We start from the raw sequence: 22166 nt of genomic DNA, 5'->3' as shown, positions 1-22166 counted from the left end.
CACACAACTGTAGTTCTACATACCAACAAGAAGCATGAGAGAATAGATTTTTTTAAAGATGACATTTACAATTGCTTTTGAAAATCAAGTGCCCATGAGTGAAGTCAGACAAAGACAAATATGGTATCGCTTAAATGTGGAATCTAAAAAAAAAGTAGAAATGAACTTATTCAAAAAATAGAAATAGAGTCACAGACATAGAGAACAAAATTATGGTTACCAGGGGGTAAGGTGGGGAGGGAGATTCGGATTGACATATACATACTACTATATACAAAATTGATAACTAATAAGGACCTACTGCAGAGAAGGCGATGGCAGCCCACTCCAGTACTCTTGCCTGGAAAATCCCATGGACGGAGGAGTCTAGTAGGCTGCAGTCCATGGGGTCGCTAAGAGTCGGACACGACTGAGTGACTTCACTTTCCCTTTTCACTTTCATGCCTTGGAGAAGGAAATGGCAACCCACCCCAGTGTTCTTGCCTGGAGAATCCCGGGGACAGGGGAGCCTGGTGGGCTGCTGTCTATGGGGTCACACAGAGTCGGACCTGACTGAAGTGACGCAGCAGCAGCAGCAGCAAGGACCTACCGGGGGCTTCCCAGGTGGCACTAGTGGTAAAGAACCCACTTGCCAATGCAGAAGATGCAGGAGACATGAGTTCTATCCCTGGGTCACAAGATTCCCTGGAGGAGTGGCAACCCACTCCAGTATTTTTGCCTGGAGAATCCCACGGACAGTGGAGCCTGGCAGGCTACAGTCCAGAGGGTCACAAAGAGTCGGACCACGACTGAAGTGACACAGCACACAGTGTTCAAGGACCTACTGTATAGCAGAGGGAACTCTACTTAATACTCTAGAATGGCCTATATGGGAAAAGAATTTTTAAAAGAGTGGATATATGTATACGTATAACTGATCCACTTTGCTGTTGAAATTAACATAACATTGTAAATCAATTATGCTCCAATAAAAATCTTTTCAAAAAGACAACCAAAAAATGAAAAAGAAAATCAAGTGCCCAGGAATAAATCTAACAGAAGTTCATGAGATCTCTATTGTAAGAAACTGCAAACATTTCATTGAAAGTAAAAGAAGACCTAACTAAGTCCCAATGAAAGACCCCAATGGGTTATTTCACTTGTTTGTTTTTGTGGAACTTGGCAAGTTGATTTCTAAACTTCATAAGGCAAGGCAAAGTGCCAAGAAGAGCCAAGACACTTTTGAAGAGCAGCAACGTGGGAGAACTTGCTCTACCAGACTTTATTTTGAGAATTTATTATAAATTATATATTTATATATATATATATATAAAATATATATATTATAAATTATAAATTATGAGAATTTATTATAAAACAGTACTGATTGAAAAGCAGTAAGACTAGCACAGGAACAAACAGATCTGTAGAATAGAATACAAAACCCAGAAATAGATTCAGACCCAGATTCTTGATTTTTAAAACTGTGGCACTTCAAAACAGAGAGAAGATTTTCCACACATAAATAGAATCCTCAATAAGTGCTATTTGGGATAGTTGGCTATCCGCAGGGGGCAAAGAAGTTGGACTGATTCTCATACCATACACAAAAAGCAACACCATGTGGGCTGTAAAAATGAATGTGAAAGACAAAGAGTAAAGCTCTTAGAATACAAGATAGAATATCTGTATGACCTCAAGGGGAAAAAAAGATTTCCTAAACACACACACACACACACACAAATGCTAACTGTAAATGAAAAGATTGATCATTGTTACCATATTAAATTTAAGAACTTGTTAGTGTATTGAAAGATGCCATTAAGAGACCTTTCATGTTGAAAAATGTCTTTATTTAATAAGCCTCATAGAATGGCTTTCTTCCTTAAACTATATGCATGTACAACTTTGATAAAAATTGAAAAACCAAATTAAAAACTAAAGGCCATTAACAGGAAAAAAAAAAAAAAAAGAAAGGTGCCATTAAGAGAGCAAAAAGGCAAGTCACAGAGTGGGAGAAGATATTTGCAACAAGGTGACTAATGAAGGATTTACATTTAGAACATACGTAGAGCTCCTACAAGTCAGTAAGAAAAAGAGAGATAACCCACTGAAAATGGGGAGAGTTATATATACACTTCCTTGGTGGCTCAGACAGTAAAGAATGCGGCAACGGCTGCAATGCAGGAGATCTGGGTTCGATCCCTGGTTGGGAAGATTCCCTGGAGAAGGGAATCTTCTACCCACTCCAGTATATTCTTGCCTGGAGAATTCCACGGACAGAGGAGCTCAGCAGGCTGCAGTCCATGGGTTCACAAAGAGTCAGACATGACTGAGCAACTAACACACACATATATACACTAGTAGACATAAAAACTGTTCATAGTAGCATTGTCTGTAATAGCCCTAAACTACAAACAACCCAAATATCCATCTAGAATATAACTGATTTTGTTAAATTCATACAATGGCACACTATACACTAGTGAAAATGAACAAATTTCACCAACGTGCAATAACATGGATAAATCTTCATCCCGAGGAAAAGAAGTTACAACAAAAGAATCCATTCTGGATAATTCAACTTACATTAAGTATTTTTAAACAGGAAAAAATGAAATTGCACTATTTAGAGATACACACAAGAGTGGTAAGACTTTTTTTTTTTTTTAAAAAAAAGAAGAGATAAAATTCAAGATAGTGATTTTAGGGGCAGTGGCGGAGGGGGTGGTGATTTAGAAGTGACATATGGGCAGCTTCCGGAGTCCTGGTAATTAACGTTTTCTTTCTTGGGCTGAAAGGGATTGCATGAGTAGCCTCTTTACAGTATTTTATGAGAATCCATTCCTATTTTTATGTACTTTCCCAGTGTATCTATTTCACAATTTAAAGTATTTCTCAAGACTGTGACTTGCAGGCTGACTTTGTGAACCACTGCTGTGATCTAACTACTAGAAGCAGCCAAGACAGACGATCTCATTTCCTCAGTAATTTGAAACCTGTTAATCTGAATGCCTTTTATACATTATTCGATGACATTAATGATGAAGACTGATTGATGAACCTGTATCTGTAAAACTATTTTTTCCTGAGAATTTCAAAATTGGGCCTTTTGTTCACTGAAGAATGTAATCCACATACAAATAATAATGATATAGCTGGCCAGTTAATTGCAGTAACTACTGACATTTAATGAGCAGATGAATGTAGCAGACACAAAAGGATACAGCAACTCTTACCAAGAGCTATGATTAAAATGCCCCTGATTCGAGTGGTCGCAAACAAGAATGCTGCCACAGATGCTGCATAATTATTGCTCTGAAATAATTCAAGGTTCAGATGCTTAGAATGTATCATCTTTCAATACTCAACCCACTTCTATTCAGGCTGACTGAGTAAAGAGACTGGGAACAGATGGAATGCATTTCTCTTGCTATCAGGAATGTGTGCATTGCTGTTTTTCATATCAATTAGCTTTATATAGTCATAGGCAGTAGTTAATTGGATTAGCTCTATTTTACTATGGAGGAAATTGGCTCAGGCAAGTTAAATAACTTGCCCAAGGCCACACAGCTAGCTAGTAAATAGCAGCACTTGGGATGTGAAGTCACATGTGATTCTCAAGCCCATCTTCCTTCTCCACTAGATGACACAGAGACGACTGTGTGTGAATCTAGATCTTGGAACAAACACCATCCATGTACATGTAGATACACACTCACACACAAACACACCCTTTTCTCCTTCTCTGTCTCTCTCCCTTCCCTTCCCCACCACCAGAGAGAGCGAGAGAGAAACTCTATATAGACATAGAGTTAGAAATATATACTCAAATTCCTCTCCCTTTTATTTATCACTTTAGAATGATTTCAGAAAAGACTTCAGGGAGGGATTTATAAATCAGTGTAGGGCCAGATTTTCTCACAAGAAAGCATTTTACATTGTCAGGGTGATGGAGTAAACAATAGTAATAATAAATGCTTTCAGTTAGATGTCAGCCCGGATAAAATGTTTGGCTTGTCTGGAAATAGCTATCTTTTCCCACCAGTTACATCCTTGTATTGTGCTCTTGTGTGGCTATCAAATGAGAGCAAAGGGGGAACAAGGAGGAGGGAAGGGGTGGAGGGAGGGAGAGAGAGAGAGAGCAGTGAACTGACTCCATAACACCCAGCTACTTGAGCAGCTCAAACTAGGTTAAATATAAAGCTTTTCATTTCAATGGACAAAGGGGCCACTGGGCCATTAGGTAACTGGTTCAAATATCCAGCATTCCTGCTCCACAGCAGGCCCAGAGGTGACCCCAGGGCAAGGGTATCTGGAGCAGGTAAATCTCAAGGGAGGATTGGCAGTCATTAAAGACGGAGGAGGAGAGTTCTGAGGTGTTGGAATCAGAGAGCAACTTCCCCCAGCAGATCTTGTTCCGTCCAGCAAGGGGGACTCGGACACTGGGAAGTTTCTCTTTAGGTCACCCATCAAAGGTCGTTCCATTCACTCTTTCCACCATTTTCCCCTGAGGAATTTATAAGCAACTCCTGATTTTCTCTCTAGACTCACAACAGATCAATTCCTACTCTAACTCGTCTTCAACCAAGACAGCACCACGGCATTGGATTTTATTCTTGAAACCTGCACAGGAGGTACACATGTGTAGTTTCATGACCTGGCAGATTGCTTGAAAATATCTCTCACCATAAACTCTCTCCACCAAAGACACAGGACAGTCATGACAGAACCTAAGAATAATTCTAATCATGATTAGAAAAATAAAAACACTACAGGAAACAGGAACTTTTTCAAGACTGCAATAATTCAAACTAAAGCATGTATCTGAAATGGCCTCTGTCAACATACGATTTCTGACTTGGAGACAAGCCCTGCTGGAAGGGGAACCACATGTTTCTGAACTAGGGCTCCAGATTTAAGACCCTTGAGATCAGAAATGTTCTCTAGACTTGGCAGGTTTTTTTTCACCATCAAGCAGCTCCCGAGTGTCCCCCGTGTAACTCAGCAGCCCATACAATAGCTGCTCCAGGCAAAGATGGGTTTCTGCTTTGAAGTCTCATTTAGAACAGAGGGGCAGGATAAGGGAAATAATGGCTTTTCAACTCAGAGTGAGCAAACTCGAAGGGGGTCTTATCCTCTTGGTGTTTATTTCTTGGACCAAATTACTAACCCTTCTCTGAAGCCCCCTGTTGAGATCAGGGACAAACAAGATGAAAGGGAGAAAGCAGACGGAAGGGAACAAAAGAACTTCAACCTCAGAATTCTTAGCCCTCAGGGAAAACACAAACAGGATGAGTCTGCATGTTTGATTTTGCATCCCCGGGATGTCGGGAGTCGTGTCCAGGAGGATAAGCTGAATCAAGTCTATCAAAGTCTGACATCTGAAAGACCCTGGCTCTCATCACTGCCTGAACACCATAATGGCATTACCTGTGGGGGCCCACACCTCAGCTTGGAAAGCAGAGCTTGTCTGTCTCACACCTTGGCTCTGGCTTGACCCACCTGCTACATCGTTGTGATGGGGAGGGGGCACAAGGGACCGGGTTATACAGCTGGTATAACCCACTCCACCTAGAGCTCTGACAATATATGCAGGGCTTGCTTCAAGTGCTGCTACATTCCTTATCAAGTCTGTCTGAGCTTACAAGCAAATCTGACAATTCTTTTTTTTTTTTTTTTTTTTGAGAGAGAGAGAAAAAAAGGAAAAGTACGTGTTCAGGTAACAGCTGCCTTACTCATTTTTATTCAGAGGACAAGAAAAGTCACTTTGAGCAGTGACAAATGCCTGGGATTGACATGGAAGGCATATGTACTTGTAAAGGGCAAGAAGACATCTGAGGGGCCTCCGTTGGCTGGACCAAAAGATTTTCCTTGACATCTCTTGTCTTGGTTCAGGCATCTTAACAACTTTTGTGCAAATGTCTCAGCCTCCTTTTAGAGCTCTTTTGCCAAGGGGAAGGCACATTTGAGAATCTACTGAAAGCTGTGGACCTTGTCCTGGAAAACTCTCTCTCTCTCTTACACACACACACATACTTTTACATATAACATCAGGGAATTCCTAGATCTACTAGAATCCATACACAGAACCCCCACAGGGGTCAATGGACCTAAAGCTAAAGAACCTCTGGTCTAGAAAAAAAAGTTAACATTTACTGAGTACTGACTATATGTCAGGCACTCTTCTAAGTGTCTCAAATAGATTTTTGCAATTAATCATAACAACACCATAGAACAGGTACCACTGTTCTCTGTTTTACTGATGAGAAAACAGTGGTGGAGAAAGTCACTTGCTCCAGGTCAAACAGCCAATAAGTGGCACAGCCTGGGTGGAAACCCAGGCCATCTGTTTTTGGAGACCTCCTCTTAGCCACAAAGCCAGGGTTGTGAAATGAAACAAGTGAAAGTCATTTGTTTTTGCAGACCATGACTGCAGCAGTTTCCTATTTGTATATGTTTCGGGGTGGGGGTGGGGGGAGGCATGTATCTCTAGAGATCTGAGAAAGTTGAGACAATGTGGCAGTAGGTGGAGGAGAGACTCTTAGCCAAGTCCTACATGCCCACTACTGACCACTGCGCAGGCAGGTATAGACCAAAAATGAGTCCAGCCCTCTCCTTGGCTTCCAGAGAATAGGCCTGTGAGGCTGACACTGGCACTCATGCTTTGAGATCTTGATCTAGTAGCCAGTAGAAATTAGTTCCAGGGTCCCAAACTTAAATAGAGGCCAGGAAAGTGATGCAAATGTGTGAGGAAGGCAGTGGCCAAGGGAGGGGGGCCATGACCAACTGGAGTGAGTGTCCTGTCTCTAAACATTCACCTTAACAACAACCTCCCAAATCCCATGAGGCCTGAACAAAAGACATCCAGCCTGTGGACTGTCCGTTTGACCTCTGAGTAGACAGTTTCCTTCGTGCTCTCTAGGTATTTCCAAGGCAGGAGTGCGGGGCATGTGATCCGTAAACAAGGGACACAAGCTCACCCGTGTGACAGTCAATGTGACTTCCATTTTGTTAGAAGCATGCTTTTCTGTGCTAACCAACCAAGCCATAGGTCACTAGCAGAGAGGTGCAGACACCAGAGGGGAAGACCTCTCGGGCAGTAAGCGACAGGGCACCTCACATACCTCATACAGAGGGAGCATTCAAGGTCAGAGGCGTCAAAAGATGCCAGCGGGACACTGAGCGCAGGCCTGGCCCTGGGGTCAGTGGAAGGATCTGTGATGTAGAGAGCAGAAGTCAGAGGGGAACCAACCTTGGTGTCACAAGACAGCACTTCTAAGGCCAAAGAACCCAAATATTTTTTTTCAGTCAGCCACTCTCATCACCTCCCCGAGAATTGATTTAGTGGCCAAGTGAGCCACTGAGAATGGGGTACCCTGATACAGGCATGTGGAGGCTTCCAGCAGCCCCAAAGAAAGAAATGTGTAGGTCAGGGATTGTCTGGGAGCCCTGGGGGGGGCTTCATTTAAATGGAACAGGCACCTCACTCTTGACAAACAGCTGCAACGACTCCACGGACTGAGCCAGGCCTTCATAGCTGACACTGAATCTTGGCACTGGCAGCCACTCTTGGAAAGATACCAAGCTGCAGCTGCTGCTTCTCAGATGCCTACCTACGGGGACATGACTGGGAACGAGCAGGATGAGGCGTGATGGAACTGCCCGGGTCTGACTTCCCCAGAATGGGGAAGGGGGTGCAGAGAGGCTGGCCTGGAAGGAAGTGACACCATCAAGGGCGTGAGATGTCATTACTTGACACTATGCTTGCCCATAAGCCCTGGCTTTCCCTTATAATTCATATGGGGCACTGGCAGGATGCTAGGAACTGCTTGCTCTCACAGAAACCCCACAGCCACCCTAGAAGTGGCAGAGCAGAGGAGCCATCGTGTGGAGGGTAGAAGCCTCCACACACTGCTGAGCCCAGGGCTCCCTTCCAAGCCCCCAACTCCCTGGGTAGAGTCTGCACCTGGCTTAGACGCTTTATTAGGCCTCTCTGGGTCTTGGGGTTCAATTTGGCAGTGCTTCCTTTTCTTCTCCTGGCATTTGCCAGTCTTAATGGAGGCAGCTTGGGAAGAGGCAGCGACCCCCTTCTCCTCCTCTGCTCCAACCGAGTCTTCCGTGTGGTCCTGCGGCCCATCCCCTGTCACTGTGACTGGGTTCATCAGGCTGCCCCCCTGGCCCCTGGCTGCTGCCCCCTCCTGACTGGAACAATGTGGGCGCTCGGGCGTTTCCTGGAGGAAGAAAGAGCCAAACATCAGAATCTACTGGGGCCCAACATTGTCCTCTGATAATTGTCTCCAGAAGGGACGAGGAGAAAACACTGCCCAGTCCTGACCATGTAGAGGACAGGTAGCTTAACTGGGCGGCAGTCATAGGGCACAGAAGGCCCAGATGGGGCAGAGTAAGGCATGCAGGGAGACAGTCCTTGGGCAGCAGTGAAGGCAAGATGCCAAGTGCAGTGCCGGTCTCCACTCCTCTCCAGTCAGTCCCCAGTCACCACCTGAGGGACACCAAGGCATGCAGTGCAGTGAGGGTAGATCCTGCCACTCGGCCCTTCCTCTCACCCTCACTGCCATTCCCAGCCATCCTCCAGTCCCACATCCAGCTTCCAAAGAACTTTCGGGAAGGTTCTGGTGCAGGTGTGTTCACAGGCCTACCAAATGCCCTCACACTCCAGAGCTATGTTATACTGGTCAAAGGAACTAGGAACAAATGAATCCTTTCACTAGATTTTGGGCAAAAAGTCTGAAAAAGAGACAAGATCATCTGGCAAAATGATCAATAACATCTCTAGCCTTTTCAAGAATTTTTGTCCAGGAGAAAAAAAAAATCCAATGACAAAGTGTTTATGCAGTTTTACGTGGAGAACCCCTCTCTCTACATTCAAAGTGTATGGGTCAAAATGTTCAGATTGTTGTGTTCCCTCCAACTCCAATAAAAAAAAAAAAAAACAACAACAACAACAACAAAAAAAACCCTGGTAGATAGATGAAAAATGGGGAGTGCACAGCTGGGAGAAAATGATGAGGTGAGGAGGAAAAGACTTTTCTGAGTCTCTAACCTGGGGAGTTCAGGGTTTTATCAGCACTATGGCACTGCCGCATCCTCAGCTTTCCATGAGCCCTTGTCAGAGTCTACACAGAACAGTGCTTTGCAAGGCAAAGTTTGGGTAGAAACCCAGTCCCTACTCCTCAGCTTCGTCATACAAGAAAGCCAGGGGTGCTTTTTTTCTTCATTTCTAATTGGGCTGCAATTAGAAGTCACTCCAGGTACTTGGGTTCAGTATTATGGTTCTCAATTCGGTAATAATGATCTCAAAGAAGTATTGAAATGTAGGTGGTGCTAGTGGTAAAGAACCCGCCTGCCAATGCAGGAGACATAAGAGATGCAGCTTTGATCCCTGGGTGGGGAAGATCCCCAGGAGGGATCCCATGGACAGAGGAGACTGGCTGGCTACAGTCCATGGGGTCGCAAAGAGTTGGACACGACTGAGTGACTTAGCATGTAGCACTGCTTTGATTTCAGGATATACTCTAAGTTCTGCCCATCACCCCCCCCGCCCCCACCACCCAGCCTTTTTGAGTCAGGCACTGCATTTTGTTCATTCTCCAGAGCAGGGAAAGAGGTCAGGGAAATATAAGATTTTCACCTGTCAGAGAACCAAGAAGCCATGGAGAGCCTAGGGCTCACACACAGGGGAGGAACACAGGGCATGGATAGCACGCAGGCAGGTGCTTCGAGCTGCCTAGATCTTCAGAGCCCGCCTCTGTCTACGTATCTGTGCTTCTGAGCCCCAGCTTCTGCCCGCTTGCCCTCTGCTTGGAAAGTTGGGGCCTGGAGACCATGGTTTTCAAAGACTCAAATCCCAGAAAGTTAACACTTTCTAAGTTGCTTCCCTCTCCCCGGCTCCACATATGTGCTGGAAGTCTACTTACGTGTAAGACACAGTGCAGGAATATGAAATGACCTCCACTTGGGGATCAAATGGAGATGTCTTTGCACAAGGAACTCAGCTGGTACTCAAAGACCAGCAGCTTGAACAAACAAAAAGTAGGACAGGAGGGGCTGTCAGGCCCTCTTCCCAGGCTCTGCCCCTAAGCTCACCCCAACCGAATGGCTCCTGGGGAAGTGGGCCTTCCTAGTTCTGTCACCTCTCTCAACTGGACCTGATAAAGAATTGAAAATTGAACATAATAAATCATCAACCTGGGCCCCTGCCTGAAATCCAGTTTTATCTTTAAATAGCCTTTCAGCAAAGAAGACAGCCACTAGCAACTCTATTTCTTCTTTCTCGGGAACCAAACAAAGTAGGAGGGTGAGGGCTTACTCTCCATGTTTGCCCACAAAACAGCCAAACGAAGCATCAGGAGCGAGCTGGGTGAGTGGAGTTTTACCTGTGACAACTTTGGTAGATTATGGATGGTGCCTTCAGTAGCCAATGACTCTACGTGTTCCTTTAATCTAAGGTGAGGTGCCAACAGCTTCAGTATATCGGGAGAATGTTCCTGAGAGGCCCCCGGGAATGATGGTGTAAAGAAACTAAGGAGAAGCTGGGACATAAAACAGAAGACTTCACTACTTAAGTTTCTACAGGTGCTTGGGTGAAGGGCAGGGGTGGGAGGGCAGGAAGGGACAAAGGGTACAGCTTGTGGGGCAAAACCCCAGGGAGGAAGCCTTGGACCAAAGACCCCAACACAGTGGGGCAGGGATCCTCCTTCGGCTCATCAGAATCACCTGGGAAGTTTATGAGACTTCCAGGTTCCAAGTTCCCATGCCTGGCTCCCCTGGGTCTGAAGTGTGGCCAGGAATCTGAATTTTGAAAAGGCACTACAGATCTGCCTTTGTCTCCCTAGCCAGTTACACCACTCCGCTGCTACCCTTCCACAGAAAGATCTGCAGGGGGATTTCAAAACCTGTCTAGGAGGAAAGAGGCCGAGGAGAAGGCAGGAGCCCAACATCAGCTGGGGGACCTGGAGTCGTGTCCGAGATGCCCCCCTGGGTAGAAGGCAACAAATGTCACCAAGGTTCCTCTGTATTTCTTCCCTCCCTGTCTGCCTGTCCTGCCTCTCCTCCCCGACCATCAGCCCTGGATCTTGAATCCCTTCAGCAGTGATGTGTTTGTAAAAGCAGAGCCAAGTCTTCTTCCCTCTTCTCCCAGCCTCTCTTCCTACTTTCTAGCCTTCACTTTCCAGAGAATGTCAAGTCACTTCAATGATTGGGGTGGAGGTGGGGGGCGGCAGGCTGGTCTAGTCTATGGTTGGCTTCCTTTGCAACTGGATAAGCTGGGAATGGGGGTGGGGCAGATAAAAGATCCAGAAGGGACTGGGAGTCAAAGATGCATGATCTAGTGGAGGCTGCCCCATCAACCACCCGCATCCTTGCTTCAGTTCTCTCCTGTGATAAAGTGCCAATTATCTGTATACATAGGTATTTTTGTATGTAACACATAACCCAGGAAGGCAGGTCACTTGCTTCTAAAATATATTCACATGTTTTCTGCTGAGACCAACTAAAGGGTGCCCTACCCCTTCCTCTAGGGAACAGGGTATTAACTGATCAGGGGAATCTGACCGAAACTGGGATCAAACTCTCTCCAGTTTGATTTCTTTCCTTACTGGGCCCCAGCAGTTCCTCATGATGTTTCTTCTGATGCCAGCACTTTCCATGCGGCTAAGCCTTGCTCATCCTTCAAGGCTCAGCTCCAGGTCTCCCATCTTCTCTTCCTCCAGTCTCTCTGATCTCTCCCATCATTCCGTGTTCTCAACTGCACCAGAAGATAGTGCCTCACCCTCCCCAGTCTGGTGTTAGCCTCAAATTGCATTGCAAATGTAAGTCTTGCTCTCTACAGATGCTCTGTTTCTGGAGGGCACACGACTAATGTCCAGTAAATACTCATCACACTGGACGGAACTGAGTTAAGACACTAGCCATCCTAGGGCCCAGAGAGATGCCTAGGGTTCAGGCCCAAAGTCCCCAGATGACAGATGTCTCTGTTTCCTTCCAATTCTAAGTTGGTGTAGGAATGAGATGGGAGGTTCTCACACTGACCAGGGCTGTAAATGCCAGCTTTCAGAGACTCCTCCTTTACTGGAGCCAAACTGGGCTCTCAGGGGGCTCTGAGTGACCCACCAGGAACCACCTCTGAAGCACTCCCCCCTGGAATTCTCCCCCAGAGAGAAGTAGCAAGCCATAGGGAAACCCCCAGGTACAAGGATACGAGGGCAGAGTGTGGTGGGAGGGGAAGCGAGGCAGAGAGGGAAGCTCGAAGGAAACTAGGCAAAGGAACAGCAGCACTGAGCTTCCTCTTCCGCTACCTAAGACCTCATTGAAGGCCTTCCCAGTGGCCTTGGAAAACAAAAGTTGGGGTCAACTCTCAGTGAAAATGAGCATTCCACATACTAATGGAAGTCAACTTCACTTCAGCGTCAGCCTTGAAAAGGCCCAAGTGGGCCAAGAAGTCCAAAAAGAATCTGAAGTAAAGACAAACATTAAAAAGAAACCCAGGCCTGTAAGTGACAAGGGCAGCTAATTCATGGCAAGTGAACCTGGACCATCTCTGTCACATCTTTATCCCTGGAGAGGGGAACAACCCAGCAAACAAGCACAGAGGGTCCTCAGCGTTCTTAACTAAGTGCCATGTCCTCAACTCCCGCCATCGAAATTTGCCTCTAAATTCTCACCTTAGCTTCAGAACTCTGGAACACTCATCACAGGCAAATGTTCGATTGTATTATCTGGCATTTATATCACATTATAGAACCAGTGCAAGAGTGTAAGGTCCTGGAGGCCTGAGACTGTGGCTTATGCCTCTTTGGGTCTCCAGAGCTTAGCACAGTTCTTGCCCCATCCCATTAAGGCAGCTGTGGAAATGACACTGCATGCATGCTTACATGCTAAGTTGTTTCAGTCGTGTCCAACTCTTCTTGATCGCATGGGCTGTAGCCTGTTAGGCTCCTCTGTCCATAGGATTCCCCAGGCAAGAATACTGGAGTGGGTTGTCATTTCTCCTCCAGGGAATCTTCCCAACCCAGGGATCGAACCTGCATCTCCTGCATTGGCAGGCCGATTCTTTACCACTCAGCCACCTGGGAAATGATACTAGGTGGTCTATAAAGTGGGTGGGAAAGAGGATCAACCCAAATGATGACACCAAGAGCCTCTCAGGCCAACTGGGAAATGGACAAATGAGAGTAAAGAAATCACTGTCTCCCAGATCCACACCTGCCTCTGTTGGTCTTTGCATACTCTGTTCTTCTAACCACCTTTGTGCATACATCCCAGAGCTGGATAACCCCACTGCTCCTCTCCCCCAGTCTCAGCAGTGGGTGCTGAGACTCCTGACTCAGCCTCCCGGGCCAGTAGGATAGTGGAGCAGCTCACAAGGCAGACTCTGGAAGCAGGAGGAGTTGGGTTTGGTTGCTCTTCCACCGATCATTAGGTTCATGACCTCAGGAAAGGCACCAAGCCTCAGCTTCCTCATCTGTTTCATCTGTAACATAGGGATAAATGATAGTACCTACTCTCATAGGGACGTTGTGGGGATTTAATTATAGCTTCCCCATAAAGTCCACAGAACAGTGCCCAGTGCACAAGAAACGCTCAATAAATGCTAGTCATTATTACTATTACTCACACTGTGGACTACAGTTAAGATTTGGGGAAGGGTCCACAGCTTGGAGCAATTCCCTGCCACCAGCCAACAGCTGGTTAGCTCCTACTAACCAGCCCAAAGTAACTTCCCAGAACCTCCGGTGCTCAGCTGCCCCTAGTTCAATGATTTTGCTGAAGATTCCTTTCTGGAGCCTTCAGAAACCAGTCCTGTCTCTTGCTCCCTTTCTTCATCCACTGCTCTGCCAAAGCACCCTGGGACAGAGGCACCTAGGGCGCGGTGGTGAACAGGGGGTGGGGCACAAGCATAGCAGAAGTCCCCACTGACTGTCAACATCCCATTGCCAGGCCAACGAGCCAGACACTGAGAGAGCACACTGCAGAACAATAAGAAACAAAGTCTACGAATTGAGGTTGCTTGAGCATTCACTAATGTGCCTAGTATCTCATGCAGTTAAAAAAAAAAAAAATAACAACCACATCCTCCAGCGACTCAAGAGTTGGGATGATTGGATTATAGTGTAATGGTCCCCAACTTATATCACATATGTGTTTCATTTCTAGCAAAGAAGCTGAAGGTTGCAGTTCTGCATATGGCAAGGCAGATGGGACCCAACACCCCTTGTGAGGAGCTGGCCACCCTGTGTGGCTGGTGAAGCTGTGACTCAGCCCAAGGAAAGTTCTAAAACTGCCTCACACCCGGGATCTCTGGCCAACAGCTGGAGTCTCCTCCGTGGGCCTCCATCTCCACGTTAACTTATTTGGTTTTATTTTTTTTGTTTGTATTCTTACTGACCACCCAGACCCTGAGTCAAAGAATCAAGCACATTCCTCACAGGCTCCTACAGAAATGTAAGAACTGCTCAATCTGATTGTATGTGCCAAAAGGATGGTGTTTCTGGGTCATCAACTGGCACCTGTGTCTTGCTCCTGTCCCCTTAACCCAGGAAACCATCCACTCTGGACCCCCAACCCTAGGGAGCACAGTTCCCTCACTCCCTGCCCTGGAGAGGACAGAGGGCTGGAAGCCCATTGGGCAGCTGGACCTGACGTCATCTCAACTCACCCTTTGGGCTTCAGCTCTTGCTCTTTTGTTCCTTCCATCGAGGGATACACAATATAGAAACTCTCTTAGCGCTTCCTCCACCTTGCCAAGGGTGGCTAAGGCTTGCGCTTTTCTGAAGTGTGCCTGGAAGAAAACATGAACATTCAGTCCCATTCTTCTCCACCTCTTGACATTGCTATCATTCATAACATCAGCTAAATTACTTCCTGGGTGTTCACTGTCATGTGAGGGCTTTAAAAGGACTATGTTATCCACAGCCTTATTGTGTAAGCCAGGGCTCTCCAACCCCTAGGCCACTGTACCGGTACCAGTCTGTGGCCTGTTAGGAACTGGGCCACACATTAGGAGGTGAGCAGCAGGCGAGCAAGCAAAGCTTCATCCATATTTACAGATGCTCCCCATCACTCGCATTTCTGCCTGAGCTCCTTCTCCTGTCAGATCAGTGGCAGCATAATAAATGTAGTGCACTTGAACCATTCCCAAACCATCTCCCCCCACACCCCCCAACATCTGTGGAAAATTTGTCTTCCATGAAACCAGTCCCTGGTGCCAAATAGGTTGGGGACTGCTGGTGTAGGCAATTGTTCTGAAGCCCATTTTCAAGAAAATAAAACTGAGACCCAGAGAAGTGACTTGCCTGAAGTAACCTGGCTGGAAAATTGTGGAATCAGATTGACAGCCTGGGAATGACTGATATAGAAGACCAGATTCACAACCACTGTGCCATACTACCACCACCCCCCACCCCCTGCCCCACGATTGTATTGGAGGAGGCATCAGATGTAGCAAGAACTCCCATCTGAGGTCACACTAACCAGCTTTCAGGACCTGCCTGGATGGGCCTTCCTGTTAACCAGTCTGTCAAGCAGAGACCTAGTCCATGTTACTGGCTGAGTGACCACCCACACTCAGTGATCACTTATTAGAGGAGGCCCAAGTGAGCCAAGCCATGTGACCTCTCTAAGACCTTGAAGGCAGCTAGTGGCAAAGCTGGAACTAGCACTGGGAGCTTCCCCACCAAGCCCTTCTGAACGCTAACCAGGGGCTGCACAAATGCTTTGGCTCCAGTGAACTCAGCTCATGTCTGCTCCCTCACCACATCTTGAAATCGTATAAGAAATTTTAGTGTTTCTCAGGGTCCAAGTCAAACTGCCCTGGGGGAGAACCCTTAAAGGGTAGGAGAGGAGCATCCTGGGGAAGATGGGGGAGAAAGAAGAGAAGTGAGAAGAGGGTTGTCTTCTCTCCATGCCTGGCAGCTTGGCTTAGAGGCTGCCCCTCAGTGGCCTGCTCCCCAGGCCTTTGCCTACATGCTGACCCCGAGTCTAACTTAGGGAAGGCAACAATCCGGGTTGTGGCTGCTGGGCACTCTAATACATGGACCTCCCCTTCAGACATGCCTCTGTGGGCCCTGGTGCCTCCTGGCTTGGGCCTGGCTTACAGGAGCCAGCCAGAATCTGCCTTCTTGAGCAGTGGCCCCTGCTCCAAGCCTCTTGGGGGCCTCTCCTCGAATTGTGCCCTCCCCCTCCTTCTGGAGCTGGATGCTCCCAGCAGTGCTTGCCAGAGCCCTCTGGAGAAAGGCCTGCCTGACATTTCAAGGTGGCTAGAGGGTGTTAAGTGCTGGGAGACTGGCAGTTTTGGGGATCTGACCAATCACACCAAGTAGCAACCCATATACTCCACCTGCTCAGGGCAGCCAGCTCAGTTGTCACGCTTGCAGGAGAGTTCCAGCCCTGGCTGGGTGGCTGGAATAGGGATGAATGAAGTGAACACCTCTCATAGGAGCGTTGCATAAAGAAATGGTGGGAAATCCATAAACTGGGGTGTGAGGTGGCTTTGAATCAGAAGCATCAGTTCCAGTCTTCCTTCAATTCCCAAGTCCATAAAGTTCTATCATCACTGCCTCTCTGCTTAACCCAGCACTTAGGGAAAATGAACTTCTGTTTAATATTTTCACCAACTCTTCCTTCACTGGGTAAGTCACTTTTCCCATTTCATCCAAAATGGTCCACTGCTTACTTAGCCCTGTTTCCCACTGCACTATCGAGGTCCCTGCCCCGATATGGTTTAGAATGGGAGCAAAAACAGTTACAAGAGACGTCCTCTTAACCCCAGGTAGCTCACTGGCCTGCACTGCTACAAGGCCTGAAATACTCCCAGTGAAGTTCCTTTTGGTTAAGACATTGATGAGTTTGAATAAACCGTAAACGTGTTCCTTGGGAAAGAGGATATACTAATCTATCATCACGCATGAAAACTTTCTTATGAAAGAGTATGAGATTCACTCTGACATTAATGACCCCAGTATGCAGCTCCCCAGTGTTTTATCTGAAGTTCCCCAAATCCAAAAAAAAGGCTGATAATCCAACATTTTCATAGGCTTGACATCAAAAGTCATTAGGTGGCAAATCTTGATCTAAAACGATATGTGTTACAGTCTTCTTCCCATTTAGTGTGAATTTTCATGTAATATGCTGCAGAAATATTATTGTGTTTGACTATGGGGCACTGTCCGGAGCTGATACCTGGTCTTAGTGAAATTGGAAACATTCTGGATTCTGAACATATCCAGCCCTATGGGATTCAGATAAGGGATTATGGACTTGGCCTTGGATGAAGTGGGTTTCAGAGGACATCATCCTGGGACATCATCCTGGGGCTGCGTAGAGAGAGCACTACACCAAAACCCAATGTTATGGTTCACAGAACAGACTCTTGGTCAAGCTGACCTGGAACCAGCACTGCCCCCCTGCAAGGTGATTACGGCAGAAAGCAAGATCTATGTTTTGCAAACAAGGACGCCTAGGGTTCTGAGAGTGAAGTGACTTCCCCATGGTCACTCAGCTTGCAGGTATAGAGTCCAGGCTCAAATCTAATCTTCTAAACCAACTATAGACATGTGGCTGAAGGCTAGTCCTGAAGGAGGCCGGACACAGATGCAGGAAGTGACATTGTGCATCCTGGCATCTTGAGAGAGGCTGAACCTGTCTTTCTCCCCTCCCCACTCCCACCCCACACCCTCATGTGACCTACATGTTTAGGGAAAGCAGCAGGCTGACTGACTACATTAAGGACTTAAGATGGCAGAACCAAACTGCAATGTTTCTCTTCCCCTCCTCTCTCTAGTGTCATGGGAAAATAATGGTGATGATGCTGATGTTGGCAAATACATACAATGCTATATGCCGGGCATTGTTCTAAGTATCTGCCTGCATTAGCTCATGTAGTCCTCACAACAGGTAGTCTCCCCCTGTTAAGTAGATGCTTTGAATATCTTCATTTTATAGGTGAGGAGATGAAGCACAAGGAGGTTAAGTAATTTGGCCAAGGCCACACAGCTAGTAAAAGTAGCAGGGCTAGGACAGAAACTCGGGCAGTCTGGCTCCCAAGTTCAAGTTCTAAAGAATCACAAATTCCAGGCTGCTTTGCAAGTCATCAGTCTAAGATCAAATTGGGACAGAACTCATCTCTCTCGCAGACCCCTAAGTCACCCTTTGTCAAGGGACTCCCCCACCAGCTCCTGTGAAGAGCCTTTCCCCTGCTCTGAGTGCGCTCTAGTGCCCCTACCCACCGCTTCCCCCCACCCCCAGTGGCAGTCCTCCCTGCCACTTCCTGTCCTCACTACAATTCCTTCCCATCCTTCTCATCCCACACTCACCTTAAACCCCATGGGGCGGAGCTTACATGCTATTTCGGCATCATGCAATGCGTCCTCATGAGACTCCAAGGTGAAATAAATTTGAGACCGGTTGCTGTAAAGCAAATGGTCATTTGGAGCTGCCAAAATGAGAGGAAAAAAGACCTTGAGCAAAATGGCAAGTTATCTAGGACTTCTCTAGTAAGGACCCAAAAGAGTAAACTTAATCTCCAGCCCTAGTATTGCCCTGCCTACCACACCCCCAGCCACTCTGGGTCTGAGCTTTCCCAACTGTAAAGAAGTCATTATCCCCCCTCTCTCAAGCAGTTCCTTAGAGGGCCTGTGGGGTCAGTAGTGATTAGCAGTTCTGACACAGAGCAAATTCTGGCGCCCTGCTTCATGGCTGTGGCTAGGAACTGGCAGCCTAGCTTCTGAGTGAGGTATTGCCCACAAGGAAACAGGCCAGGGGAGAGGGAGAAGGTGGTGGCTGGATGTGATCCCCATTCTTGCCACCAGGAAGACAAGTCCAAGTTAGTCTTATCAGCAACATCTTTGTCTACAAACCCCAACACATATGAAGTTTCTCTTAAGAAAACAGAAATGCATTTGCAAGGCTCCATCATCTCATTATAGATGGGCAGATATAAATGGGCTGGAACAAGGCTTCTGGGAATAAAGTGAGGTTGGCTCTCATCAATACTCTAAATCGGTAGACCCAGGGCTGGAAAGGCCTTTAGAGATCATCTGGTTCAAGCAACCCAATCTTCAAGGAAAATCAAGTTTGAGAGCTGAAGGCATCTGCTCAAAGCCTAGCTAGCTGGTAGAGTCATTGCTACCTTGACAGACTTTGAATCTGGGGTAAGAGACAGGTTCCTTTTTTTCTGAAGTACAGTATAGCACTTAAAATAATAGAGAGAGAGACTGGCCACTTTCTAGCACAACGATACTCTTTGTTGGGGAGGCCCCTGGATTCTCTGGTGGTCCAAGGATGAACCCCCAGGGAAAAGTGATGACAGTAACCAAGACAGAGGAGGAAGAGGGAAGGAAAGGGCTTTCCTGGCTCTTAAGGGGCAGCTGGGGCTTTCCTTGTGGCTCAGCTGGTAAAGAATCTGCCGGCAATGCCGGAGACCTGGATTCGATCAGGAATGGAACCTTCCTTTGAGATCTGGGCTTCAGCAGGCTCTACCTGTCTCCTTCATACTGCCCTGCTCTTCCCTACAGACTGGGCTCCAGCTTCTGCTGTGGGAACAGGCTTTGTTGTTGTTTTCCCCCAGGAGTGTGCAGAAGGTTTGCGTGGGTGCCCATTACTTGCTCTTAAGACATCAGTTAAGAGTTTACAGCCTCCTCTGTTCATTTCCTGCAGCACAAGCCAGCCTGGTGGCAGCTGACAAGGTGCTCTGTTTGGGCACATGCGTCGGGGGTTGGGGGGTGCCAGTGTTCCCCAGTCCACCTTCATTCTTCCCCCTCCCCCATTACCTGTTGCAAGGTCGGGTGAAGATTCAACACGTGGAGACTGCAGCCCATCCCCTCCTTCACCGTCCAAGCAGGGCTCAGGGCACCCTCGGATCCCAGAACCCTGTCTGCCCAACCCTGTCGCCTTCTCCCTGGCACGCCTCGCCAGACACCGCGCCCCACCGCTGAGCTCCTGGCAGCCGGCCCGAGCTGGGCAATACCCGTCGCTCGTCGCTGGGCGGCCACTTCCTGGGTCCAGACGTGGGGGGTTGGGGTAGTCGTTGCCTAAGGGAACTCAGGCGCCCTACTGCGGCCAGCGGCGTGGGGCTGCCCACTTTGCCCTTGAGGCCGCAGAGCCCACCCACCCATCCTCAGGCGGCACGGAAAAGCTGGGCAGAGGCGGTCCCCTTGGCAGTCAGTCCAGTGTCCTCAGGGATCCCTGAGCCGTCGCCTGGCCCGTCGCCCTCTGGGCTGGAGGGCTAGGGTTCGAAGCGAGGGCGCAGGCTGCGGGCAGGCGGCGCGGGAGGGGGGACGGGGAGGGCATCTATTTCAGCCGAGGACCGTGTGATAGGAAGCGGTGACAATGAGTCACAGGGCAGCGGGGCGCGAGAGCTCCTGCCCGCCGCCTCCCCCCCCGCCCGCACACGCTCCCGGGATGGTTTCCGAGGCGAGCGTGGCCCACTTCGGTTACCTCAGCCGTTACACAATCCCGCCCGCCCGCGCGGAGGAGGGGCCGCCCGGCCCGGGCCGCTCGCGGCCCTTATGCAACCAGTGCTCTCCTGACCTAATTCCATGCCGGACCCACCCCACCGCGGCCCCGGAAGGGACAACTCCCGGCCGGCAGGGCGGCCCCGGACCGGGAGGGAGCGGCAGACACAGGCGCCGACAGAACATCCCCGGCAGTCTGGAGCGCAGGGGCCCCGGCGCGCCAGTGGGAAGGGTGCGAAGTTCACCTCCCGATTTGCAAGGTGCGGGCAGGTGTAAGAGGGGCTGGGGCACGCAGAGGGAGAAGGAGAAGGCGAGCCCGAGAAACAGAGACGGTGACACCAACCAAGAGCCAGAGTGACAAAGATGCGGAGAGAAAGGAAAAGACAGAGGAAACAGAGTGACACAAAGAGAAGCAGGGACTGAGACACGCAGGAACACACGAGCTCACAGGAGACATAAGACGAAGAGCAGGGAGACACACAGAGACCCAGAAAAGGGGCAGACACAGAGAAAAAGTCGGAGAGGGAACTCCAGAGTTCCCCGCCCCCACTCCAGTCGCGGTCCATCCCACGGTCTGCGCGCCCTCCTCCGCCGGAGTCACCCTCAGCTCCCCTCCCGGATCCAGCCCCGGCCCGCCCCGGCCCCGGCGGTACGGTGGGCTCACCCAGCCTAACTGCCTCGTTGTACTTCAGCAGGGCCGCCTCCACCTGGCGCTCGCGGTACAGCCGGTTGCCCTCGTGCCGGAGTTGCGACGCCCGAGCTGGGCCCGGGAACAACTTGCCAAGGAGGCCACTGAGCACCACGTTGACCCGCAGCGGCGGCGGCGCCTGCTGCCCAGCCCGCCGGGTCCCGCGCGCCCGCCCGGTGGTCACCATCAACGCGGAGAGTTTGACGCCGCAGAGCGCACAGCGCCGATCGGCTGCCCGCCCGCGTTCCAGGCACAGTTTACAAAAGGTGTGGCCGCAGGACAAGGACACGGGGTCTGAGAGAAATCCATGGCACTTCCGGCACTTGAAGCCATCCCACACCTCGGTGGCCTCGGCGGCTGTCACCGCCCCTGCTTCTTCCGCCGCCAGCGCACAGCTCCCAGCGCGGCTCCCGTCTGGGGGCTCCGGCGCCGGCTCCTCAGCTTGCGGGACGTTCTCGGCCAGGCAGCGCACCAGCTGCTCCAGCTGCTCGGCCACCAACTGCTGCCGCTCGGAGAGCTGTCGGTACACCTCGAGGGCTTCTCGGAGGCGCCCCCCAGACGCCAGGGCGTCGGCCTGCGTGAGCAGGACTTTGCACTCCGGCGTCGAGGCCCTCGGAGGCTGCTCCTGCTCTGGCGGCCGAGTCGGTAGAGGTGCGGGGCCTTCTGCAGCCGCCTCCGGGTGGGGGCCCGTGTCTCCGCGGGCCGCTGATGCTGCCGGTTCCTCCAGCTCTAAGTTGTTGCTGCCGAGCTCGGCGGGCAAGCTCAGCATCTGTCCAGCCTGAAATGAATCCATAGGGAGAGGGACACGCGTGGAGAAGAGGCGTCTAGGGGCCGGGAACGCGGAGCTGGGAGCGGCGGCTGGAGGGAATCGGGGCTGCCACCGCCGCCGCTCTGCCGCGCGCCGGTCCCTGCCGCGCCTCCGCGAGCTCCATGCCGGCCGCCCCGCGCCGCCTAATAACTGTCTTGTCTCAGCAAAGTGTTATATAAAACGGCACCACGTGATGCGCCGCCTCGCCTCTCATTGGCCG

At 49.3% G+C, this 22166-nt stretch overlaps 1 protein-coding gene across 5 annotated transcripts in view; it reads right to left on the bottom strand.

Annotated features, from left to right (window-relative positions):
* LONRF3 (LON peptidase N-terminal domain and ring finger 3) overlaps positions 1 to 22094 on the bottom strand; it is a 39407-nt gene extending 17313 nt beyond the window's left edge. For 3 of the 5 annotated variants that reach the window (XM_024987830.2, XM_010821326.4, XM_059883320.1), the window contains exons 1-6: positions 21115 to 22094; positions 18312 to 18430; positions 14657 to 14779; positions 10377 to 10532; positions 7949 to 8213; positions 7107 to 7197 (exon numbers count right to left, since the gene is read on the bottom strand). In XM_024987830.2, the coding sequence (XP_024843598.1) occupies positions 7107 to 7197; positions 7949 to 8213; positions 10377 to 10532; positions 14657 to 14779; positions 18312 to 18430; positions 21115 to 21931 (1571 nt within the window). In that variant the 5' untranslated portion in view covers positions 21932 to 22094. The remainder of the gene's footprint in view (positions 1 to 7106; positions 7198 to 7948; positions 8214 to 10376; positions 10533 to 14656; positions 14780 to 18311; positions 18431 to 21114) is intronic. The other 2 variants (XM_024987831.2, NM_001191134.1) reach the window with 2 other exon arrangements.
* Positions 22095 to 22166: the final 72 nt, after the last annotated feature.

This window comes from Bos taurus, chromosome X (assembly GCF_002263795.3).
Source record: "Bos taurus isolate L1 Dominette 01449 registration number 42190680 breed Hereford chromosome X, ARS-UCD2.0, whole genome shotgun sequence".
Taxonomy (NCBI): domain Eukaryota; kingdom Metazoa; phylum Chordata; class Mammalia; order Artiodactyla; family Bovidae; genus Bos; species Bos taurus.
Note: the sequence above shows the minus strand (reverse complement) of the source record. Positions and strands in the feature narration are given on the sequence as shown.